Source organism: Manacus candei, unplaced genomic scaffold (genome assembly GCF_025592945.1).
Source record: "Manacus candei isolate 608988 ecotype Guabito, Panama unplaced genomic scaffold, ASM2559294v1 h1tg000002l, whole genome shotgun sequence".
Classification (NCBI taxonomy): domain Eukaryota; kingdom Metazoa; phylum Chordata; class Aves; order Passeriformes; family Pipridae; genus Manacus; species Manacus candei.
The window spans coordinates 10,430,701-10,451,730 of record NW_026138050.1 but is presented as its reverse complement, the minus strand read 5'-3'; the positions used below and the strand labels follow the sequence as shown (position 1 = coordinate 10,451,730).

The window sequence follows — 21,030 nt, the reverse complement described above, 5'->3', positions numbered from 1 at the left end:
AGGACAGTTTGGTCACAACCGATTTCAAACATGGTATGTCAACTAAAACCAACTTTTGTGTGGGAAGAGCTTAGAGGTAAGTGGCCCAAAGTGAGGTTTTACTCTTGTGAGAACTCACAGCTAAAACTCAAAGGTTTCAGGATGGGCCACAGTCCAGCTGAACAGTGAATTAGAGACTACTGGACAGGCTTGGAACAAACAGATCAAGTGAAATCCGATTAGTACAAGCATTCAAAACTCAAGGATGGATATGAACAGCCCTTTGGGAGGAAAGGCTTGCCAGGGAGTTGTTAGCAGAAATACTTCAGCCTAGGAATTAGGGCTCTGTTCTCATCTGAACTCGGCCTCCTGTGACGCAGAGAATGTCTCATCACTGATTTCATTAGAAAGGTGCTCACAGAGAGCTTACTTTGGGTTTATTGCATCAAGGCTCCCACTCTGTACACTAAGAGCCAAGGTCAGCACTTTTTGCTGGATCAAAATAGAAACCTTTATGCTGTCAGCATATTTTATAGTTTGTAGTCAAGTTTGTTTTGCCCTGCACTGACATTGTCCTTATTCTCCTCGCTTTGCTCAGTTTTGCTTACTTTGTAATTCGTTCTGCATTTGCTGGACAATGCCTTGAACTTTATCCAGGTAAAGCGGGACCTTGCTCCTCAGGATCTGCCCGATTCCGCTTTGCTTCCACGCCTGGGCGACAGCTCTGCCCCCGCTGAGCAGGAATCCTGCTGCCTTCTGCAAGGCTGTGGAAGGCCAGCTGGCTGCTTCAGACAGGAAACCAACTTGCTGCACCTACAGTGGTTCCCAAATAACAAGCAATATCAAAATACACACTGATCTCGTGCAAAGCTTTGACTCCGTGGTGAGGCAATTCTGACTCCTCGGTGTGGGTGCAGAGATAAAAGATCTCTACATGAAACATGCTCTTTGTCTGAGTTAGCTGTCAGCACAGGAGTAATCATTTAAATGTTTGAGCAAAACAAAACAACTGCAGGCAATGTAATGATTTTAATTAACACTGCCTGAACACCTCATGGTGTTTTCACAGATATGTACAGATACTTACTGATCTCCTGAATCTCCACATGTATCCATCAAACTTCTTTATCTTTTCCATCAGTTTGGTTTTCAAAAGACTCCCAATTTCATTAAGCTTGTACTGTAAGAAGATTAATAAAAACCTTGAATTTATGACTTAAACCTGCTTGTGCTGGGTCTAAATCACTCAAAGTTTGTACTAGTTTAAATGCCAGCAAATTTCCACAGTGGCCTCCCATTTCTCAGGGGGAATTACTTCTGCCTTATTCAATGGATAGACATGGGAACAGAAGGTCTAAGGATGAAAATTCAAAAACCCTCCTCCAAGCAGAGACTATGTGAAACCCTATTAGAAGTCAAAGCACAGTCAGGAATACTAATCTTAGTTTTGTAACCAACATACTGAGCAGTTACTGCTGCTCTCACTTTATTTACTTACCCTCCTCAGAGGACTCACCCTTCAGGAGAGGGTCCCGTATTTTCTGTCTCTGGGTATGGCTGAACTTTTTAATTCTCACCATGATAACTTTTCACGTCAATGTGAAATTAACGTTATTATGAGTTTATAAAATTATATAATTTTGCCTGGCTACTCACCAAAACTCACACCTGAATCCTACGAGGAAGATGTTCCAGTAAATTAACAAAATTAAACAATATTCCGGGAAAACCACACCGCAGTTAACAGCCACTCAAGGGTCTCACCTCAGCCTTAAGAACTGGATCCCCGCATCCATGAGCCAGAAAACTCAAGCTTCCATTAGCAGCTGCTAGAGTCACTTGTCCCGTGTTTTCCTGCCTTTCTCCATTGATGCTGAGATAGGTGTTAATGGCAGCCATCTCCTGCCCATCAGAACAAGCACTGACTTCCATTCCTTCTTCCAAATCCCCTTAGGGAACAAAAAGACAGCGCTTCGTTTACAGGAACAACACTGACAGACATTGTTTCAAAGACAGCTTTTAATTACTACGTAGTAGGTGATCAATCAATGTCTGAGTGTGTTAGGTGTTTGTGGGGGGAAAAAAAAAAAGAGATAAACAGGAGACAATTAGATCAGTGTTTGATCTTTCTCTTCTGTGTGGCTTGTGAACGACTTACAACTACAGATTTGCTACGGCAAATGAAGCACTGGATTGACGTAAATCTAAATAGTTCTCTCAGTCACAGTGATTTACAAGCTTCTTTTCTACTTTAGCCTTCACTGTCTCGATGTTTCAAAACTGCTCAGCCTGGCAGGACCACCCATCACACACCGAAGGCGCTTCCACCCAAGCACTGATGAGCATAAACAGAAACGGTTGGCAAAGGCACGGAGAGTCTGGGTGGAGAGAGTTGAGTTGAACCACTGTTACAAACTTCTGACTTCAGTGATTCACAAACTAATGATCCTAATCTCAAATACATCACAGCACTTACAAGTGAGGCCATGAACCTGTGAAAAATTCCTCTGCAGAAGTGTGGAAAGGCAAATCCATAACTGAAACCAAAACGTCTCCCAAACTGACCTTTGTGTAACAAGTTTTAAGTTTCAGCTTTTTTTTAATCTGAAAGACCTTGAATCACCATGAACTGACCCAGCTTGGCACTAGAGACACAGCCTTTCATCCAGCTTCTTCACAGCAATGACAGCTGGGAATCATAGAATAGCTCCAGCTGGAAGGGACCCATAAGGATCACCAAGTGCAGCTCCCTGCTCCTTGTAGGATTACCTAAAACTAAATCATGTGGCTACAAGCATTGTCAGTGAAGGTACATACCTTTCAGATACCCCAGGTAGTACTGAATGCACTCCTTTCCTTTTGAAGCTGCCACTTTTACTTTCTCTTTCTGATCAATATTCCCCTCCACCAGGATTTGGCTCTGGACAGATGAGAAAGTAGCAGTTCCTGCCAGGCCTAGCCAAATATCTTCAAAGGCTCTTAACTGCAGCCATAAAGGAAAAACGTTTATTCAAAGCCACAACACAGAATTAAATGATTGTTCAGAGATGATGCTCGAATATCAGTGCTTCCCACAGAACAGTAAGTGGTGAGGGAAGTGTTTCCCGATGTTTGTGCACTGTGTAGGAGTTACACTAAGAGAGGCACAAGCATCAGAGTGAATGGCTCAGGAGCTGAATGACTGGATAGCACGAGGCTCCTGGACAAAATTTTACTGGTAGCAATGAAAGCCTGAGTACCCACATTCCTGCTACTGAAGAGTTTGGTTGGTGCTGAACACATTACTTTTCTACCTCACTCCGTTTCCACCACCAGCTTCTCCACCCTCTTTATTTCACAGGAAATTAAAAGCAAATGTGAAACAGAGGGTAAAAGGAAGAGATTTGACTCAGATGAGCATCATATGAGCGTTTCTGTGCCTTTTTAAAGCCAGTTCTTTTTTCTGGTAAATGATGCTTTTTATAAGTATTGTATTTTGTTTCCCTCTTTTTTTTTTTTTTTTTTTTTTGATGAGGTGAAAAAAACAAGCCTCAGCAAACAGATCAGTCATGCTGAAGGTGAGCTATAAAACCCCACAGCTTCTTAAAACTGATATACTCCCTTGATACACACTTATTATATTTGGGCTTGAGCTCTGCAGATAACTAATGTTGGTGCCTTCCTCTCTCGATCACACCACATGGACACGATGTAACTGCTCCTTTATAAACAGAACTGGAGAAACCAGGAATATTTTAAGCTGCCTGCTGTTTTACAGTCACTGGCTGCACCTGATTTGTTTGGGAGATAGATGGCAGCAGGCCTTTAAAAACCAAACCCCAGTGCCACTAAAATAAAATAAAAACTCACATCAATTTCCATAGAATAGTTCTTCACATCAGCAGTGCTCTGATTCTTTATGGATACTCCAATCAACCCCCCATCTGTCCTGTGATCACCAAGGTGGAATCTGCCCTCTGACTGCAAAATGATGTTATCTTTGTTGAGCTGGTGTTTTCCAGATAAAACAATTACCTAAGTATGCACAAAAAAAAGGGTGTTAAAGTTTAATTCTTCTAAAGATGGGTTCTGCACAGAGTAGTAGGAAGTTGTACAATGGTAGCATTCTCCTGGAATTTACACAGTGAAGAGATGAACAAAACTTGTAGTTTCAGAAACCAGCACATCTTCCTCCTCACACTGTCTCACTTTGTTACATCTTCAGTTTCTGTTGTATAAAAAAATACATTCAGTGATTGCAGCCTAAGACCAGAGGAACAGTTAGAAACTATATTTTGTTAAAACATCCACTTTTTTTTTGCTCCTGTGCTTCTCAGCAACTCTGGCTAGGCATTTTGATAAAGTTGGGGGGGGGTGGGAGGTGAGGTGGATATTTGTCCTGGGTTTGACTGGGATAGAGTTAATTTCCCCTCAGTAGCTGGTGCAGTGCTGTGTTTTGGATTCAGAATGAGAATAATATCGATAGCAAAACCCAAAACATCAGTATGTTAAATCCTGTTTATCCTAAGTCAAGGACTTTTTTTTTTCTTTTCTTTTTTTTTTTTTTTTTTTTTTCTGTCTGCCAGTGAGGAAGTGCACAAAAGAAACTGGGAGAGGGGCACAGCTGGGAGAGGTGACCTGAAATGACCAAAGGGATATTCCACACCACGGAACATCATGCCCAGTATATAAATTGTGGGAGTTATCTGGAAGGGGTCAATCTGGGTTTAGGAAGGGGGTCTGGCATCAGCAAGCAGGTGGTGAGCAATTGCATTGTGCATCACCTGGTTGGTTTTTTTTTTCCTTTCCCTTTTTATTATCATTATTATTATTTACCATTATTATTGTATTTTACTTTGTTTTCAATTATTAAACTGTTTTTATCTCAACCTACAAGTTTTACTTTGATTCTCCTCCCCATTCTACAGGGCTGGTGGGGGGAGGGAGAGGGGCTGAGAGAGCAGCTGCTTGGTGCTTAATTTCTAGCATGATGCCTTTGAAAAAGAAGGATCTAAAAGAATACAGAGGCATCTGATTTTGAAGTGACATACATATACATTCTTTGCATTATTAACAGGCTCTATCACACCTTAGTCTTGGAAGAAGTTTTCACAGGCATCAAAGTTTGGCTTCTGTTTCCCATTGCTAACAGAACGTGACCTGCTGGAAACTGGGACGTGTTTTAGCCACTGGGAACTGAAAACATGTATGTAAATGAAGACATTTTCTGCAAGTTCCAGTTTTTGTGTTTGCTGTGAGTATCTATAGGCAACTCAGAGGTCCAGTGTGCACCTAAGGAAGATCATGGATTGGTCTTCATTTTATGTGTTTAATAGAAATAAAGGTTACATTAAAGTTCAAAAATCCATCACTACCAGCAGAGCAATCATAAAAACCAGTAAACATTTACCCACAGGGGAAGGAAAGCACTTTTATTGCTCTCTAGTTTCCTTTTTGATCACTTATGAGCCTGTTTTGATATTCTCCAGAAATATGAAATTAAAAGACCTTTGAAAGAGGAATAGGAGAGAAAGAACATGGAGGAAGTGGGAATCTTTACACCCACAGCAGGGCCTATAGAACATACTACAGTGGCAAACAGAACCTTTCTGCCTCAGCCCATCAAAAGACACTGTTTATTTATTTAGGTCACAGAAGTATGGCAATTCTCATGAAGAGTTGCAGCTGAGGAAAATTGAGTCTCCAAAACAGTAATTACATTTAAAGTGAAGTAGGTTCAGTATGTTTATCTGAGACTTACATTTTGAAGGTCACAGAACTCAAAGCTTGTATAATGATCCAGGGAAGAGCAGTAGTTTGTTTCTATTTTACCCAGAATCTTCTGTTTGGTGCATGGGGTCAGGAAAATATTTTCTAGGACAGCTTCTAACTGGAATTTATCAGGATACAAGAATTGATTTCTCTGCAATGAACCAAGAAAACAAAGTTAAAATATGACAACAGGATCTTAGATACTCCTGGGTGCCCACTCACCCCGTCCCTGTGCTGGTTTTTGTTATTCTAGTAGCTTCAGGATTTTAATGTAACATTTTTGAAACATAACATTTCCACTTGACAGTGGTTTAGATCATCAGCCTTGTTTCTGGTTCCTGTCCTTCAGAATTAACTCTAAAGTTTTGCAAATTTAGAGCACAAGTGAGGCTTCTAGTTGGTAAAAACTCTTTCTTTCTTTAATATGCTACCTTTATCTTTCTTCCTATGTAGAGAAATATGTAAAAGATAGAGTCAAATATTGATATTTCACAGAAAATTGGACTCTACAGAAGCTTTCTTAAAATCCATGCAACATTATGTCTAAAACAGAAATAATTTCTCATCTATTAAGAAGCTTTCATAAAAATGGTGAGTTAACAGATACAACTGCCTTCTCTTACCTCATATGTTAAATTGTGTTTGATTTTTTTGTCATCCCAGTTCAGATCTAGATATTCATTAAACAGTGTTGATTTTTGCTCTAGAGATCCACATGCATGCAGGTGTTCCATACTTAATATTCTCTGAAGCTGGAAGAGAGGAAAAAATTGACACACATAATTAATTAAAAAATAAATATGTTCAGTATATCCTAGGGCAGTACATTTCCTGGGCAAAAATACACCCCTGTGAGAACCCCTGAATGGTCTATATCCATAAAACACTGCTTCAACCTCTGCCAGGAAACCTGAGGGGTTGACAATTCTGTCCCGAGGGAAAGCTGCAGCCCCAATAAAACCACATCTGGCAACTTGAAACTAAATTCTTCAGACACGAAAAGATTGGTTTCAAGTAAAAGGCTTTCACATGGTAACAAGTGCAGAAGAAAAAAACCAAACCCCTCCTTCTGAGAGTCTACCTGGCCTGCAGAGAGTGTCACACAGCCCACCCAGGCAGTGATGTCCACCTTGGATTTATCCTCCAGGGTCAGTCGGATGTCAGCAGGCTGCCCAGCATTCCCTGCCAGCTGCAGCTGAAACCAAAGAGAAGGATTTGTCCAGCAGCAAGACTTGAACCAGCAGAAGAGCTGCAGGGTGAACCAGCAGAACGATCCCCATCCAGTGGAGAGAAACAGAACCACAATGAAAACTGCAACAGGCTCTGTGGCCTGGAGATGAGCACGGGGAAACTGTGCTGCTACAACCGAGGCAGTGCAAATATTTTGTTGCCTTCTCTGGAAGCTGCCTGGGGTCTGTCATGTACAGCAAATAATGACACCACTGGAATAATGACCCTACAAGAGAATTTATTCCTCTGAATAAGATTCTTGAGAGGTACTGAGTAATAAGTGCAAACCAAGAGCACCAAAGAACAAACAACACTGCACAGTTGGCACAGCTCATTATTGAGCAGAAAATCTTCAGCCTCAGCAGCTGGAGTGTCCTGATTCATGAAGCACATTTTCAGACAGAAAATACAACTACAGTCTCTAATCTTGAAGGATGATTTGTGGAGTTCCTCCTCCTCTTTTTCCCTACATATGCTTTGCAAGTGCACTCATAATTGTATTTTAAAGCCTTTCTAGTCTTGCGCATTTTTTCACACTTGTGTGGCAATTTTCCATACAGTCCAAAAATTTATGTTTGCTCCACAGGGGTATCAAAGGTTTCTGGTTAGGTTGTGTTCTGGGGTTTTTTTGGGGGGAGGTTGTTTGTTTGAAGGTTTTGGAGTATGTGCATTAGAAATTTGTTCATTTCTTTGTGGAGAAAATTTGTCTGATTTTCACTGCTAGGCTGCCCCCTGTGCACTTCTGGCTTCCTACCATCCAAAATGGGTCAATGCTAAAAGTGCAAGACTGTCAGTCAAAAGCAGTTATGCTTAGAAAAGGAAACAATGCTGGTGGTTTGGACACAAGGAGAAAATAGCCCTTGGTTCTCTTTACATTTTTCATGGTGATATCTGGTTCTGCCATTCTCAGAGATGAAAGGCACACTAACAGTAAATACAGCATGACAGATGTGTATTTTGTAGCCCTTTCTCATGCTCTCACCTGCTGGTTGTACTTTCTGCCCCTTCTTTCTGACAGGGAATGGATCTCCAGTTGCTTCAGGGTGTAATTAAATGGGTGGGCAACAGTGGCTCTGTAGTTTGTCCGGTGTCTTCCAAACTTCAGAGAAGATGACACTGATATCTGATCCATAGCAACAGATGTAAAAGGAACTTGTGAAATAAAACAGCTCTCACATACTGACCTCAAACACACACCCAAGTAAGATTTCCCTGTACCTTTTCCATAGATGAATTATGTGCCTAATAAAGTCCTTTTTGAAGTAGTGAGGCAAATTAATGTTCAAATGAGGATATTCCTGCTACTTGAATTACATGGCACAGGTGAAAGGAAAACTATTCTCTGTGTTTTACTAAAACCATGAACAATGCTTAAGTTTGTTGAGGTTTAATTTTTGTCTTATCTTTAGGCACTGCAGGCTGCACTGCCACAGAGTGCTTAGAAAGAGCTTGCACAGTCAAAGCACATCAAAGCACAAGAAAAAACATTCTATATGTTAATGTGTCTTACATATTGCCTTTCATCTTTCCATTTTCAGAAAACAATGTAGTACTCAGCCAAGGTGCTGCATTTCAGACACACATACACAGATAGCACAGTTTGCAGCAAGTCAGTAAGTGTCCCCATTTAACCACACCTGGCAATCAACCTACCCCAAGTTCTCCTCGTTCTGTCATTTCTACTATTTATATTTTTAAAAATAATGCTGACTTAATTTAAGAAGGCAAAGACTGGTTTCAACTGTGCCATATTTGTCATTCTCACTACTTAGAGGAGTGAAATACAAAAAAGCTTTGACTACATCAGTAAAGCTGAAAACACCAAGTACAGGTATGTGTCACACTTCTGTGTGGACAAACACAATATTATACCCATGCAACAGGTTGTCCATCCTTTTCAGCCTCACAGTAATGCTCACTCTTACTCATTTGTCTTAAATTCTATTTTTTTTCCCCTACGCTGCTTTGAACATGATGTTTGTACTATTCTTTCCACTCACTCTCAAAGGCATTTGCCCACTGCTTTAAAGCACATCCATTTCATTGCCTTGGGTTAAGGAGCAAGTTGTGGGTTTACTGCAAATAAAAAAATTAGCATGGCCTGAAAATGTTTCCAACAAGAATATCAGCTGCTCATCTTCCATAGTCAGAGCCTTTTACATTTCCAAGAAGGATAGTTTGCCTCCTGCTTGAATTCCCTGGCTTGTTTAATAAGATTAAAAAACAAAACAAAACAAAACAAACAAACAAAAAAAAAAAAACACAGAAAAAAAGAAAAGAAGAACCATTTGATATTGCTGATATTTATTTGCTCTGGGCTGCTGTACCTGGTCCTCCTCATTCCAAATGACAGTAAGATCATCCTGGTGATGACGTGCCGAATGTTTCACATATAAGTTGACCCTGGCATGCCGTGGGAAAGGGATGGAGAGAGGATGGAAAAGTTCCACTACAAGGAAAAAAAGCAAACAAGTAAGATTTCCTCACCACAAATCATGAGTCTTCGTTTTTTGATAAAGAAAAAGGCATTAGGACATACTCTCTCACTGACAGCAGGGCAGCATTTGGTTCCCAGAGAAGCAATGTCTTTGCTTATACACACACATCACCTTCCCAACAGCCCAAATGACTGCAGTGTGCTGATTTCTGCTCAATGTGAGGAAATGCAAGTGAAAACAAGAGCCCTCTATCTACCAGCTAAACAGCAGTTACCTGCAATAATCAAAAGATTGATAGCTACACCCAAAGCAGCAAGAACAGCCAGGAAAATAACCTGTTTGAAGCTGAGAATGCCTTACAGTGGAAGAGGAACATCTCAAATAAGTAAATGCAGTTTTTTTCTTTATTTTCAGATAACAAAGCCTCAACAAAGTAGTGGCCAGTGTGATCAGTGCTCCCTTCAGTACCCAGTGCAGTAGAGTACCAGAATCTACTACAGTTTTAAAAAGTTTATATAAGTTTTGTGTTCCACATCCACAAAGCAGAAATAGTATTCTGAAGTGGATGTTTCTAACAGCCAGATTACAATGAATTTAAAGCATATAAGATCCTAGAAGACCTATATTGGAACCAAGATTGAAACCATTTGGACATGCATTTTGAATATGCATTTTGAAATCAGATTTATGTTGTTTGTTTTATTTTATAGTTTGCTATCAACACTGGCAAAAGACTTAAGAAACCTACCCTGAATGTCGTGACCTCCAGGCAACTTTGGGAAGAGTCCAGTGTAAGTGCCTGTTACCTTTGCCTCTTTGCCATCCCACAGAGCAATGTGCCTCAGCATACGTGTCCTGTTGCCCTTTTGGTAAACAGTCATAAACACAAGCTGCCTTGGAACCATTTTTAACTACAAATGAAAGAGAGGAAACATTAAATCCCAATTTCTCTGAGAAGTTAAAAATCTAAGTGTAATTTTGGTACTATAAAGTCCTGTAGGGTCTAGTTTTAGGAATGTGTTTTTAAAAGTACAATGATACTCTAAGCCCATTGCTCTTGTATAAGCAGCTATTCATTTCTACTTGCCTTCATTTCTACAGTAAGTCATCTTTTCACACAATGGAACAATTGAGTGTCCCCTTTACAATAGTCTTTGCTTAATATACAATTTCATTTTCTCTTTCCTCTCACAGTATAATTCTTACAACATCCAGAGTTCCACTCTTACAGAATAAATCCAGAAGATAACACAAACAATATCTATTTGTGACATCTTTTCTTCCTTATTTAGAGAAAGAAATGTGTGGTATCTGCATAATAAAAATTGGCAATTGGTCAGTTTGTAATATATTATTTTTCTGATTTCCTATAAATCCTATATATGTGCTCCATCTATAGGAGCAAACAAATATAAAATCAAGCAGTGGTTTATACCATTGGACTCACAACTAATCTGCAGTCAAATGTTTGCTCAAGCTGCTGGAGAAATCAAGGGCAAAACACATCACACAGCAGGAGCTGTATTTGATCCTCAGCATTTGGCAACCACATCCTGAACACCCCCCTCTAAAACGGGGCAGTCACAGCCTGGGTTTGCCCTCAGAGTCAATGATACCAACCTGGGACATGGTCTGTACTATTTCAAGGGCATTGGTGTAGCTGGTTCCAGTCAAAGTGAGCTTTGCTGTGACATTGAAATCCCTTTTTTCCATCCTGAGGCAGAGTTTGCCTTTTGCTTCACTCATATCATAATTTACCTTTTCAAATTCCCATTAAATTAAAAAAAAAAAAAACAAAAAGAAAAAAGAAAGAAGAAAGATTGTTAGAATCTCTGAAAATGTGAACATCCTGGACAACAACAAAGATGTCAGAGTTACTAGTACTAGACATAATGTAGCTTGACTCCCAAAATATTAGACAAGTCTAATTTGCAGTGATGTATGTGATAGATAACTTGCAGATAGTTACCTTAGAAGACACTTCTGCTGCACTGGGGAAGTACTGTAGAAAGAAGGGATGAGTCTGGAGTGCTTTTATATTCAACTCTTCACTAAAGGGAAGAAATGTACTTTTGTTCAACAATATTTCAGGAAGTACACTCTCACTGGCAGCACAAGTTCATCTGAGTTACTCCAAGTCCGCCACAGGTTTCAGAGTTACAAATGGCAGTACCTTCCACTGAACACTCACCCAGCTCCCAGTTTTTGATGCATTCACACAAAGGTAGAGGAGACCAAAGAGCACCTTTGACCTCAGTGAAAAATCTGTGTGCATCCCAGGGGCAGAATGTAGCCCACTGAAACAGAAATTACTTTGCCATAGAAAATGCATCAGTTTTTTAAAAATTGTATAGGTACTTTGGAATCTGACTTTGCAAGAACTGTCATAGTTTACAAACTTAGAACTATTAGAGAATCTAAAAGAACTTTAAAGACTTTTCAATGCAAAGGTCTTTTGCTAGAAAATTAAGAAATATCTGAAATACCCCAAGGCTGAAAATATCACACCTCTTAAACATCCTCAAAATCCTACAGTTTTATGCAGATACAGCCATACTGATTCCAACTCAGAAAACCAAGTCTCTGTAATTTTACAAGTTTCAATGGTGCCAAAATGATTTAATAAGATTTAAACAGTTATGTCGACTTAAGGTATATTTTTAAGTACTTGTCTGGCTCAAACCTAGAGTTTTATGGATTATTTCACTGTCTGCTACCTCGATGCTGTGGGGGCAGGCAAAGAGAGAGGCATACCCCAAGCTGTGAGGAATCTGCAGCCCTTCATAAACTTCCTGAGGTGAACAGGCTGTTTGATGTGACTACTCACTTTCTGCAAGATTTGTTATCCATTTCACCAGTGATTTGGTGATTCAAACAGTAACTTTTTTCCATGGAATCACAGTGGCCTAGTGATATTTTTACAGTGCTCAGAATGACTCTTTTACCCTTGCTGGTCTTTTTTCCTACTGATGGCAAAGGAGAAGTTTGTGTTTTGTTCATAGGTCAGCCTCAGAGCTCCTGCAGTTTCATTTTCAGTCAGGACTTCCTGAATTGTCACCTGTGGAGGGGGAAAATAAACAAATCACATGCCATAACCTCTACCCCAACATTTCACGTCAACTGAGCACGACTTCTTGACTCACTTAAAATCATCATCTTGACTGAAGTTTATCTTCCAGGCAGGCCTTCTAGATGCTTTCTGGATGTAAACCAAAAACCTCAAGAGATGTTTTCCATTTCTTCTGTGTGTTTTCATAGCTACTAATTTGCATTATTGATAAATATTAGCCTTACTTTCCATGTACCCTTACCTGATTTAAGTCTAAAGCCACTGTTTCTTGTTCATATCTCCCCCAGTCTCCTTTTTCATATACTGTAAAGATTTTTTTTTTTTTTTAAGAAACAGATTGGGCTCCATAAATCTTTTACTCCAGGGTATTTTCTTCCTCTCACAGCTCCTGGATCATCTACAGCTTTATCCTTAAAATGCTACGGAATCCCTCTGGGGAAGATTGGGACACCTAAATATCAATACGTTTGCCAAAGTCTGTGGGAACAATAATTTCTGAAGTCCCATGATTACAGTCATACCTCATACATGAATAAAGCACCTCAAGAATTACTACCTCTGCTCTTCTTTTCTTCATTGAAACATTTGGAAGATAAAAGACACTTCACTAAATATTAAGGGGGAAGAAGCAGGGGATATATCTAATACTTTTCAATAAAATGTTGGCATTAAATATTCACTTGAAACACTGGCACTTAATATGAATGTTTAATATCGGTCTAATATTTATGTTCAGGAAAGACAACCTTTAATCTTGTATCCTAACTATGTATCTTGCTATTTGAAGTGGAGGTTAGCTCATCAGCTAGGAGGTGACAGTAAATGCATGCCTTCCTGAAATGATGAACCCTGAAACTGGGAATTTCAGGTACCTGACCAGTTTCCTTGGAAACAGACCACTAGCTGTGGACTTAAGTTAAAGGAGGATTCAGATAAACTGGGCAAGTCACTTCTCATCTGCACTTGTATAAACCTGGAGTAATTTCACTGAGGCTCCTAGAGGTGCTCTGGATTCATGTAAGTGTAACTCAAATGACAGCTCTAATCAAAGCACAGCAAAAGATCTAGGGTGGATTACCTTAAGAAAGAAGGGAAGTCCCAGATGATGGAGAAGTGATACGGAATGCTTCACCTCTGCCATGAACACAAATACACCGAAGAGTTGAAAGTCTGTGCCAACATCCACAGTCACAGTTATATCTTTCTCATCATATTGGATTTCACAGACAGTCTTGGCTTTGTTTTCTATATAGAAAGAACAGGACAGTGCCAATTTGAGTGGCATGTTTTTGAGGAATTTCAGTTCTGCCTGCATAAAATCAATCCAGCCAGCATTTGGGTCATCATTCGGGATTACAAGAGCTTTGGTCTGTGATTGGAGGAGTGTAGAGTTTTTTTGGATGTCCTTGAGCCTTGACCTTACAAAGTCTTGAGGTAACAGAGCTTGTGTACCCAGGATAAGGTAAAGTGTCAGGTCAGTTCCCATCAGTCATGTTTTTTTGCAGGAGAGCTGACTAGTTCCCACAGCCAACTGCAGCCTGTGGCAAGTAGCAGCCACTTCCAGAGAAGAGCTCTGAACTGTTCTGACCTCTAGTGACTCCTCTGGTTCCAGCTACAGCAACCCAACACTGCTCCAACAACATGACCTGAAGGCCCTTTCCCCACTTTCCTACAAGCTTTTCATTTTCGAAAAAGATAAATACAGACTCCTGCAAGATAAAAGTGAGATGAGAGATGGGAAACCCCCAAACCCTTCATGGAGAAGACAAAATCACACAGACCACAATGTAAATCTGCATTGAGTGATATGCAGAGAGGATTAATGTCAAGCCAAGTTTTCAGAGGAGACTGGCTTCATCAGGGTGGGTGTGTCTCCCCTCCACGGTTCAGACAACAAAAGTCACTTAGAACTATTTCAAAGACTACTTTAAACTACAGTGGAATTCACATTTTTTTGCACTGTATAACAAGGTTTTTTTGTGTGATATTGGATCTTATTTTATGGAGGTAAATATCTCAGGGATAACCTGTTTTACCAGGTGTTGTACCACATGAGATCTTCCCTTGAGCTAAAAAAACATGTAATGTAACTAATCACAGATGCAGTTTCAGAATGACAATTTCACTTACAAAGAAGAGAAAACCTCTTTTTAGGTCTTAGTCAGTTTGCACCTGTTGGAGGAACAGTTGAAACATCCTCAGAGAGCTATTATAGAACAAAAAACCTGCCAGGGATGGCAGGTACCTACCTGATTCCTGTAAGCTGAGAATCAAGTTGATTGCCTTAGGATAACCAGCTGCCTGGAGTACCTCACTGCTGTGTACACTTTGGCAGAAGATATCCACTTGGTGACCAACATAATAGGAGTTTATTATGTATGTGATTGATGTTTCTCCAGCTGCAATGTGTACATATCTTTCTTGAGTAGTGTTTCTCCCTTGAAAAACCACATCTACCTAAAAAATGACACGTAGACATAAGTTCTCCAAACAACATTTAAATACTATTTAATTTTAAAACAGGAGACTAATGGAAGTGAAAGGGAGTTCTCTCTAGTCTATACTTATGTTAAAAATCTATCCATTAACAAAACATATCTTAGTCTTTCATTAATCCTCTATGACTTTCCAGTACAAAGGCCATTCAACTGAATGAATTTCAAGCCATGTCAGCCTCATTGATCTGTGTCAAATTCTCATCAGGATCTCTTTTATCCCACAAACACATGACTCCCTTTATATAAAGGATACTTGATCCATGCCTACTGACAATATTTACTAGATAATAGGTGTTCCAATACTTCCCTGCAAGTAACACCCGAAGAAGCTCTTCTTTAAGTATAAAATTCCCTTTAAAGAGCATAGGAGCAATATTCCAGTCCCCTGTGCAAGGTAATGAAACTAGTCTCCTGTAGAGTTACAATATCGACAATACCCTCTGTACTGACACTGATCAGAATGAAATACTCTGGTTCAGAAAGCAATCAGTAAGAAATTTGCTTTTTCAGTAGGTCAGGTTTTAGCTGTCCGTAGTTTTTAAATACCAGAAAACCTCAGTTTCCATCCTGTACCTCACAAAATGGTAGTTTTCATTCAAACCATGGGCTACTACATCATAATAAAGGATAATAACTGTGTAAAAAAAAAAAAAGCCAAACCAAAACTACCTGTAAAGATGGTGGGACTCTGGCTTGCAGCAGCCATGGCAAAGTGTGATGGAAATTCCCTGTTATGTTGGTACTTGTTTCAAACTCCTGGATTTGTCCTTCAAGCACTGTTAGGTGAGTACCATAAAGCACTTTCATACTAAAACTCTTGGTGACTTCCAGGTTCAAGATAGCCTGTGTGCAACAAAGGTAAATTGTGAAAAGAGAGTTTAGTAAAAGTTAAAGCTCCTGTTGGTCAGGGTTCTTTCTTTAGCTGAGGCAGTGTCATCTCAAATATGTCAAAAAATTCATCTTGTCTGAATAAATTTTATAACACAACATAGTTACAGATGTCCCTTTTGTTTTTAAATTCAGCATTTTAACATGTATTCTCCAGTATGGCCGTGCCTTAATGCTATTCAAGCAGTTACATGATTAATAAAGAGTAAGTTTTGTGTTGCAGGCTTGTGTTTCTCAGATAAAGAAACATGCCAGGTAATCAGAGCCTGGGAAGAAAATACCATTTGGAATGTAAACAGTGCAATCCCACCAGAACTCACCTCTGCCCGGTCTGTAGAAGGGACAGAGGAGGCACAGGAGCTGAACTGCACTGCCCTCCTCAGGCAAGGCAGGCTGCCAGCCCGGCCGAGCTTGGGCTGCCCACACATGGGAGCCAACCTCCAGTCTCTCAGTCTCATGGAAAGTTCTGGTCTAGCAAGGCATTATCTCAACACCTCAGGAGCAAGCTGAGCTTCTGGACTCTCCTCAAGAACAAACAAAATGAGCAGCCAGACTCCCCTCTCCACCTAAAGAGCAAACATGTAAAATCCCATCTGCACCCGCTGTCCTTTGCCATCTCGCTTTTACAGCTGCTGCTTCCATCAGGGCATCATTCCAGGCTGGATTTGTGTCTCCCTTGCCATTGCCTGGTAACTTACCTGCAGCTCAATCCTGTCTTTTATTTGCAAAGTCTTCAGCACCTCTAAGTTATGAGTGAGTTTGTAGTTAAGAGACACAACATCCAACTTCTGGACAAAGTACAGTTCTTCTGTAATCTGTTCGGTCCAAGTAAACGTGACAAAAGTTAACTGTGGCACATCTCTGATATTGAGACTTCTCTGATTAATTATAATTATTGAACACATTAGAGTAAAACTATGAAAATGAGGAAAACTTTACAGTGAAGAATTGTACTGTAAAAGGGACTGAGCTGCACCAAGTGAAGATAATGGATAAGAAAGGTTTGATACAATTTGCCAGTGGGAATCATGGATCATTGCTGCTGTCATATTTGTTTGTAGGAGTGACTGCACAGAAAGAATGGCTGGAAGATACTGCCTTTATTTAATTAAGGCCTTTAAAATCAAACCAGCCCCTGCAGGGTATTCCTAAAGGGGCCTCATGCACAAGGGGCCTATCTCAAATGGAGAAACAATATTTACAAAATCAATTAGCTCACTTTAACCTCTATTTCACATCTTGCTAACATGGAAGAGACACTTACTTGCTTGCTGTTCACACAGAAATGAATAAATCTTTTATAGAAGTCACTGTTTTTTTCTGATATCACATCAATTAACATCTTCATAGGAATGCCAATGTCAGCAGCTCCTGGAATGTTGTGGGTTAGCACTGCATCCAGCTCTTGCCTTTCCTGTTAATATTTCACAGCATAGCATGTGTAGAACCCAAAGCTTGCTGCAACACAGAGCTCAAACAAGAAATTTAGCAAATCTCTCTGTCCTACATTTAATATTAATTAAAATAAATTGCATTGAACTTAGGGAAATTACACTTAGGGAAAGAGAAAAGAAACATCAAGCCTAGGTAGGATAAAAAAAATATATATATTTCAGCTGAGAGGAGAAAACCTGTAAATGTTTCTCTGTGGTGGCAAAGAACTCCCACTAGCTATCTTGTTTCTCTGTGGCAGAAATATGCAGAAATTACCAGTTAGGACAAGAAAGTGAATGATCACAAAGAATAAGACGCTTGTGTGTGTTCTCTGCTCTCCTGCACTGATGACAAGAAAAGCTAAACCATCAACAGTTTAACTGTCAACAGGAAAGCAAGAGATTCACAGCCTATCTTGTGTACTGTCTTACTTAAATAAACAGCAGTGTCTCAATTAATCCCTGCCTATTATTTTGCAATGTAAGTCACAGTGACACAAGGAACATCAAATAATACAATGCAAACAACAAAATTTACAAAGAGAATAACTAGGAAGTGATTCAGGAAGTACCAGAGCCTGTATCCTATTATCCAGTATATTTGTTACTGCACATTACAGGTGCCAGATTTCCAAAGATTTTATTTTTTATTTTATTTTGATTCTGGTACTTTTTACTAAAAGCTGACTATTTGTTCCCAATAAAATAGTCCAGAGTACATAACTCAGTAATTTGTACATGCAGTCTGACAGCCTGCAGGATACTTACATCAGTGACTTTGAGTATCAGGAGTCCTTGGAATTTACTTTCATCAACAGTGATCAATGTTTGTGAATCCAGGTTCATTTTATCTGTCAGAATGTAGCCTGACCCATCAATTTTCACTGGTGCTCCAAGATCCTGTAAAAGAAAAAACAAATTTTAAAATTCACCACTTTTACACTCACCCACATAAACACCTAACCCCTGAAACTTTTAGTTCCTAATAGTAGCTTTAATAGTACCTAGCTGTAAAATGAGGTATATCAGGCAGCACAGCCATAGGATGCCTCAGGAATCCTGACAGCTTTTTGTTATATTTTTTACAGTTTGTCTTTTTTAATTGCAATATGTCCGATGATATTTGATAAATGAGCCAGAAAAAAACAGAACACAGGACAACATGGCAGCTCTTCCTGCCTAACTGAAAACTCAGTTTTCTATGCTTAGAATTGCTCCAGTGGCCCAAAGCATCCATAATTCCAGTGAAACCAAAGAGTATACAAAGGTTTATTATGGCAGCTCTGTTTTTGGAAGAGAGCAGGTGAATCTCATCTATGTATATTCAGATTTACTCTGGCTTGTATAATGAAACTACAGATTATTCTGTGATAACATCTCTCTCAAACTTTCTGTACACTCAATTTTCTGATCTGAAGGTTATCTATTTGCTTCATATATTTTCATACTATTTCAGAGTTTGGTTGTCAAACTGCTGAGAAACTGTTACTGCTGATAAAGCCCAAGAGAATTTTGAATACTTTTTATTTCTGAAGATTAAAGCCCTGCTTTAAAACCATGCTTAAAAAAAAAACACATCAGAGTTAGTACAAGCAAGTCCATTAACTGTAGGTACTGATTAATAGGAAATCTGGCTTGCACCATATGAAAATAGAGTGAATAACTGGCTCTAAAGGTGAGATGTAACACTAAAAGAAGATAAGTTTTACTTTTCTCTGCTACCACTGAAATCCTTAGACTATTGTCTTTTAACTTTGGTAGGTACAAAGATCCTGCTTTAGATGCACAAATGCAGTAGTAAAGCAATAAATTCTTTTCAATACCTGAATTGTTTGGCATTTATTTTCTATAAGCATTTTCCACTGAAGCTTCTTTTCAGGGTCAAAGTCCCCATTCATTTGAAGCTCACAAGCACCCACTTTCATTCCTATTCCAAGAAAATATTTCAGCTGTTTCCGTGCAGTGATGGACAGCTCATTTTCCCTTGGGATTTCCTTCAGCTGGGGGAGGTCATGCCTGAACTGAATTTCCAGAGTAATCTTTGGCTTGCACTCTGCTCTCACTTCAAGACGGGCAGTTTTGCCTCCTGTTTCCAGGACTGAGAGAAGCTCTGCTTGGCACTTGTCTTTCTGAATGGATCCTGTGAGCCGTGACTGAGTTGGGAAACTGAGATCCTATTGAGATTTAAAAACGAGAATTCCTTTGGAATATACATACACTTTAATACAGGTGTGTATTAAGGTTTTTTTCTTCTCCCTCAGCATACAAAAATGGAGATTTTATGTTACAGTATCAGAGACAAAACCTACAATCTCCATGTTGCCATTTTTCTCCCTCTCAACAAGAAAGATTGGGATTTTGCCTGAATAAGGCCTGAGGGAAGATTTTAGGGCTGCCCTGCAGAATTTACAACTTCTGTATCTTTATGAAGTTTTCCATTTACAAAAATACAAAATGTCTGTTTCTTCAGACTGGAAAAGTTTACTGAACATTCACTGCTTCATTCAGACCAGGCAAATCTCAATTTTCAAACTAACCCACAAAAAATAATAGGCCTAACAGACATTCTTGCATCTGGTGGTAGAACAACTTTTTTTTTTTAATACTAAAACTTCAAACTTGTCTTGTGCAGCATCCCCAATGAAGTGTTTCTGCTCATTCTTGCAAAGGATTTGCAAAACCACAGAAAATTCTACTGTTTTTAATACTTTAAGAGGTTTTCATTCCCTCTTCCCTATGGATGATACTCAGGCTCCTGTCACTTTTGTTGTTATGTTGCTATTTTGTAGTTGAGGAAGTTACTCAATGTGGGGATTTGAAAGCAAAACATAAATGCCTGTGAACATCTAGAAACCCCCCCGATTTTGCAAGAGTCATTCTTTCCAATGAAGTCAGTGAGACTACACAGAAAAACCAAGGAAATGTCACAATTTTTACTTTGATATAAACAGACAGACCAGGGAATATATTTTTGACAGAGTTCAAACCAATGCTGCTGTTGAGCCTTAGAGGGCAGTCTCGGTCTGTGAAGGCAACAAACAGCAAAGACTGAACTGATCTCAGTCTAGAGAGAACATCTGTGAACAGGATCTGTGAGACACCTTCTTGGCCTCATGCTCTAAGACAGGTGTTCTTTTAGAGTGCCTTTCCAACACTCAAACACTGTTATTTTAGCTAAAACCTTACATGGCCTGCATTTGATCCCAAAATTCTCTGTAAAAGCCTCCAAGACCTACCTGCAGAAGCTGACATTCTGATTCTGTTTCCAGTGTCCATTCAGCTTTATCCTGAATACAGAGATCTCCTCTAGCCTTAAGTCTGCATCTGCCAGCCTGCAGCAACAAAATGCCCTCTGTGGCGGAGTCTGTGGCTGCAGAGAACAAAACAGAGTTTTCCAAAGGGAGCCCAAGCTGACTGAGCCAGGGAAGTGAGTGCCTGAGCATCCCTTGGAGTGTGTATTCGTGTTGGCAGGAAGTGTCTATCTGCACATCAACTGTTCTGCCATCACACTGGAGGTTCATTAACAAGCCCACGTTGCAGATGTTCTGTTGAAACGAGCCCCCAAAGACCACTGCACGAGGCAATCCCACCTCCTGCAACAGAAAAGAGTGTACTACTTAAAAAACACAAGGTAAAGCAATTGTCTTCCTAATTTGTTCCTGATTCATGACAAAGCATTTCTTCTTTCTGAAACAATCTGCTTTTGGAAAGTACCATACAAGACAGCTTGTTTCACAGAGAAA

General features: G+C 39.6%; 1 protein-coding gene across 1 annotated transcript in view; it reads right to left on the bottom strand.

The window, feature by feature from the left end:
• LOC127466297 (uncharacterized) overlaps nt 1-21,030 on the bottom strand; it is a 60,874-nt gene that overhangs the window by 6,065 nt on the left and 33,779 nt on the right. The window contains exons 38-58 of the mRNA XM_051776967.1: nt 19,111-19,461; nt 18,056-18,187; nt 17,119-17,268; nt 16,553-16,669; nt 15,636-15,809; nt 14,718-14,925; nt 13,547-13,713; nt 12,344-12,456; nt 11,368-11,449; nt 11,019-11,156; nt 10,147-10,309; nt 9,288-9,409; nt 7,943-8,083; nt 6,812-6,925; nt 6,354-6,482; nt 5,720-5,881; nt 3,829-3,993; nt 2,797-2,962; nt 1,744-1,928; nt 1,067-1,159; nt 588-792 (exon numbers count right to left, since the gene is read on the bottom strand). Of these exons, the coding sequence (XP_051632927.1) occupies nt 588-792; nt 1,067-1,159; nt 1,744-1,928; nt 2,797-2,962; nt 3,829-3,993; nt 5,720-5,881; nt 6,354-6,482; nt 6,812-6,925; nt 7,943-8,083; nt 9,288-9,409; nt 10,147-10,309; nt 11,019-11,156; nt 11,368-11,449; nt 12,344-12,456; nt 13,547-13,713; nt 14,718-14,925; nt 15,636-15,809; nt 16,553-16,669; nt 17,119-17,268; nt 18,056-18,187; nt 19,111-19,461 (3,277 nt within the window). The remainder of the gene's footprint in view (nt 1-587; nt 793-1,066; nt 1,160-1,743; nt 1,929-2,796; nt 2,963-3,828; nt 3,994-5,719; nt 5,882-6,353; nt 6,483-6,811; nt 6,926-7,942; nt 8,084-9,287; nt 9,410-10,146; nt 10,310-11,018; nt 11,157-11,367; nt 11,450-12,343; nt 12,457-13,546; nt 13,714-14,717; nt 14,926-15,635; nt 15,810-16,552; nt 16,670-17,118; nt 17,269-18,055; nt 18,188-19,110; nt 19,462-21,030) is intronic.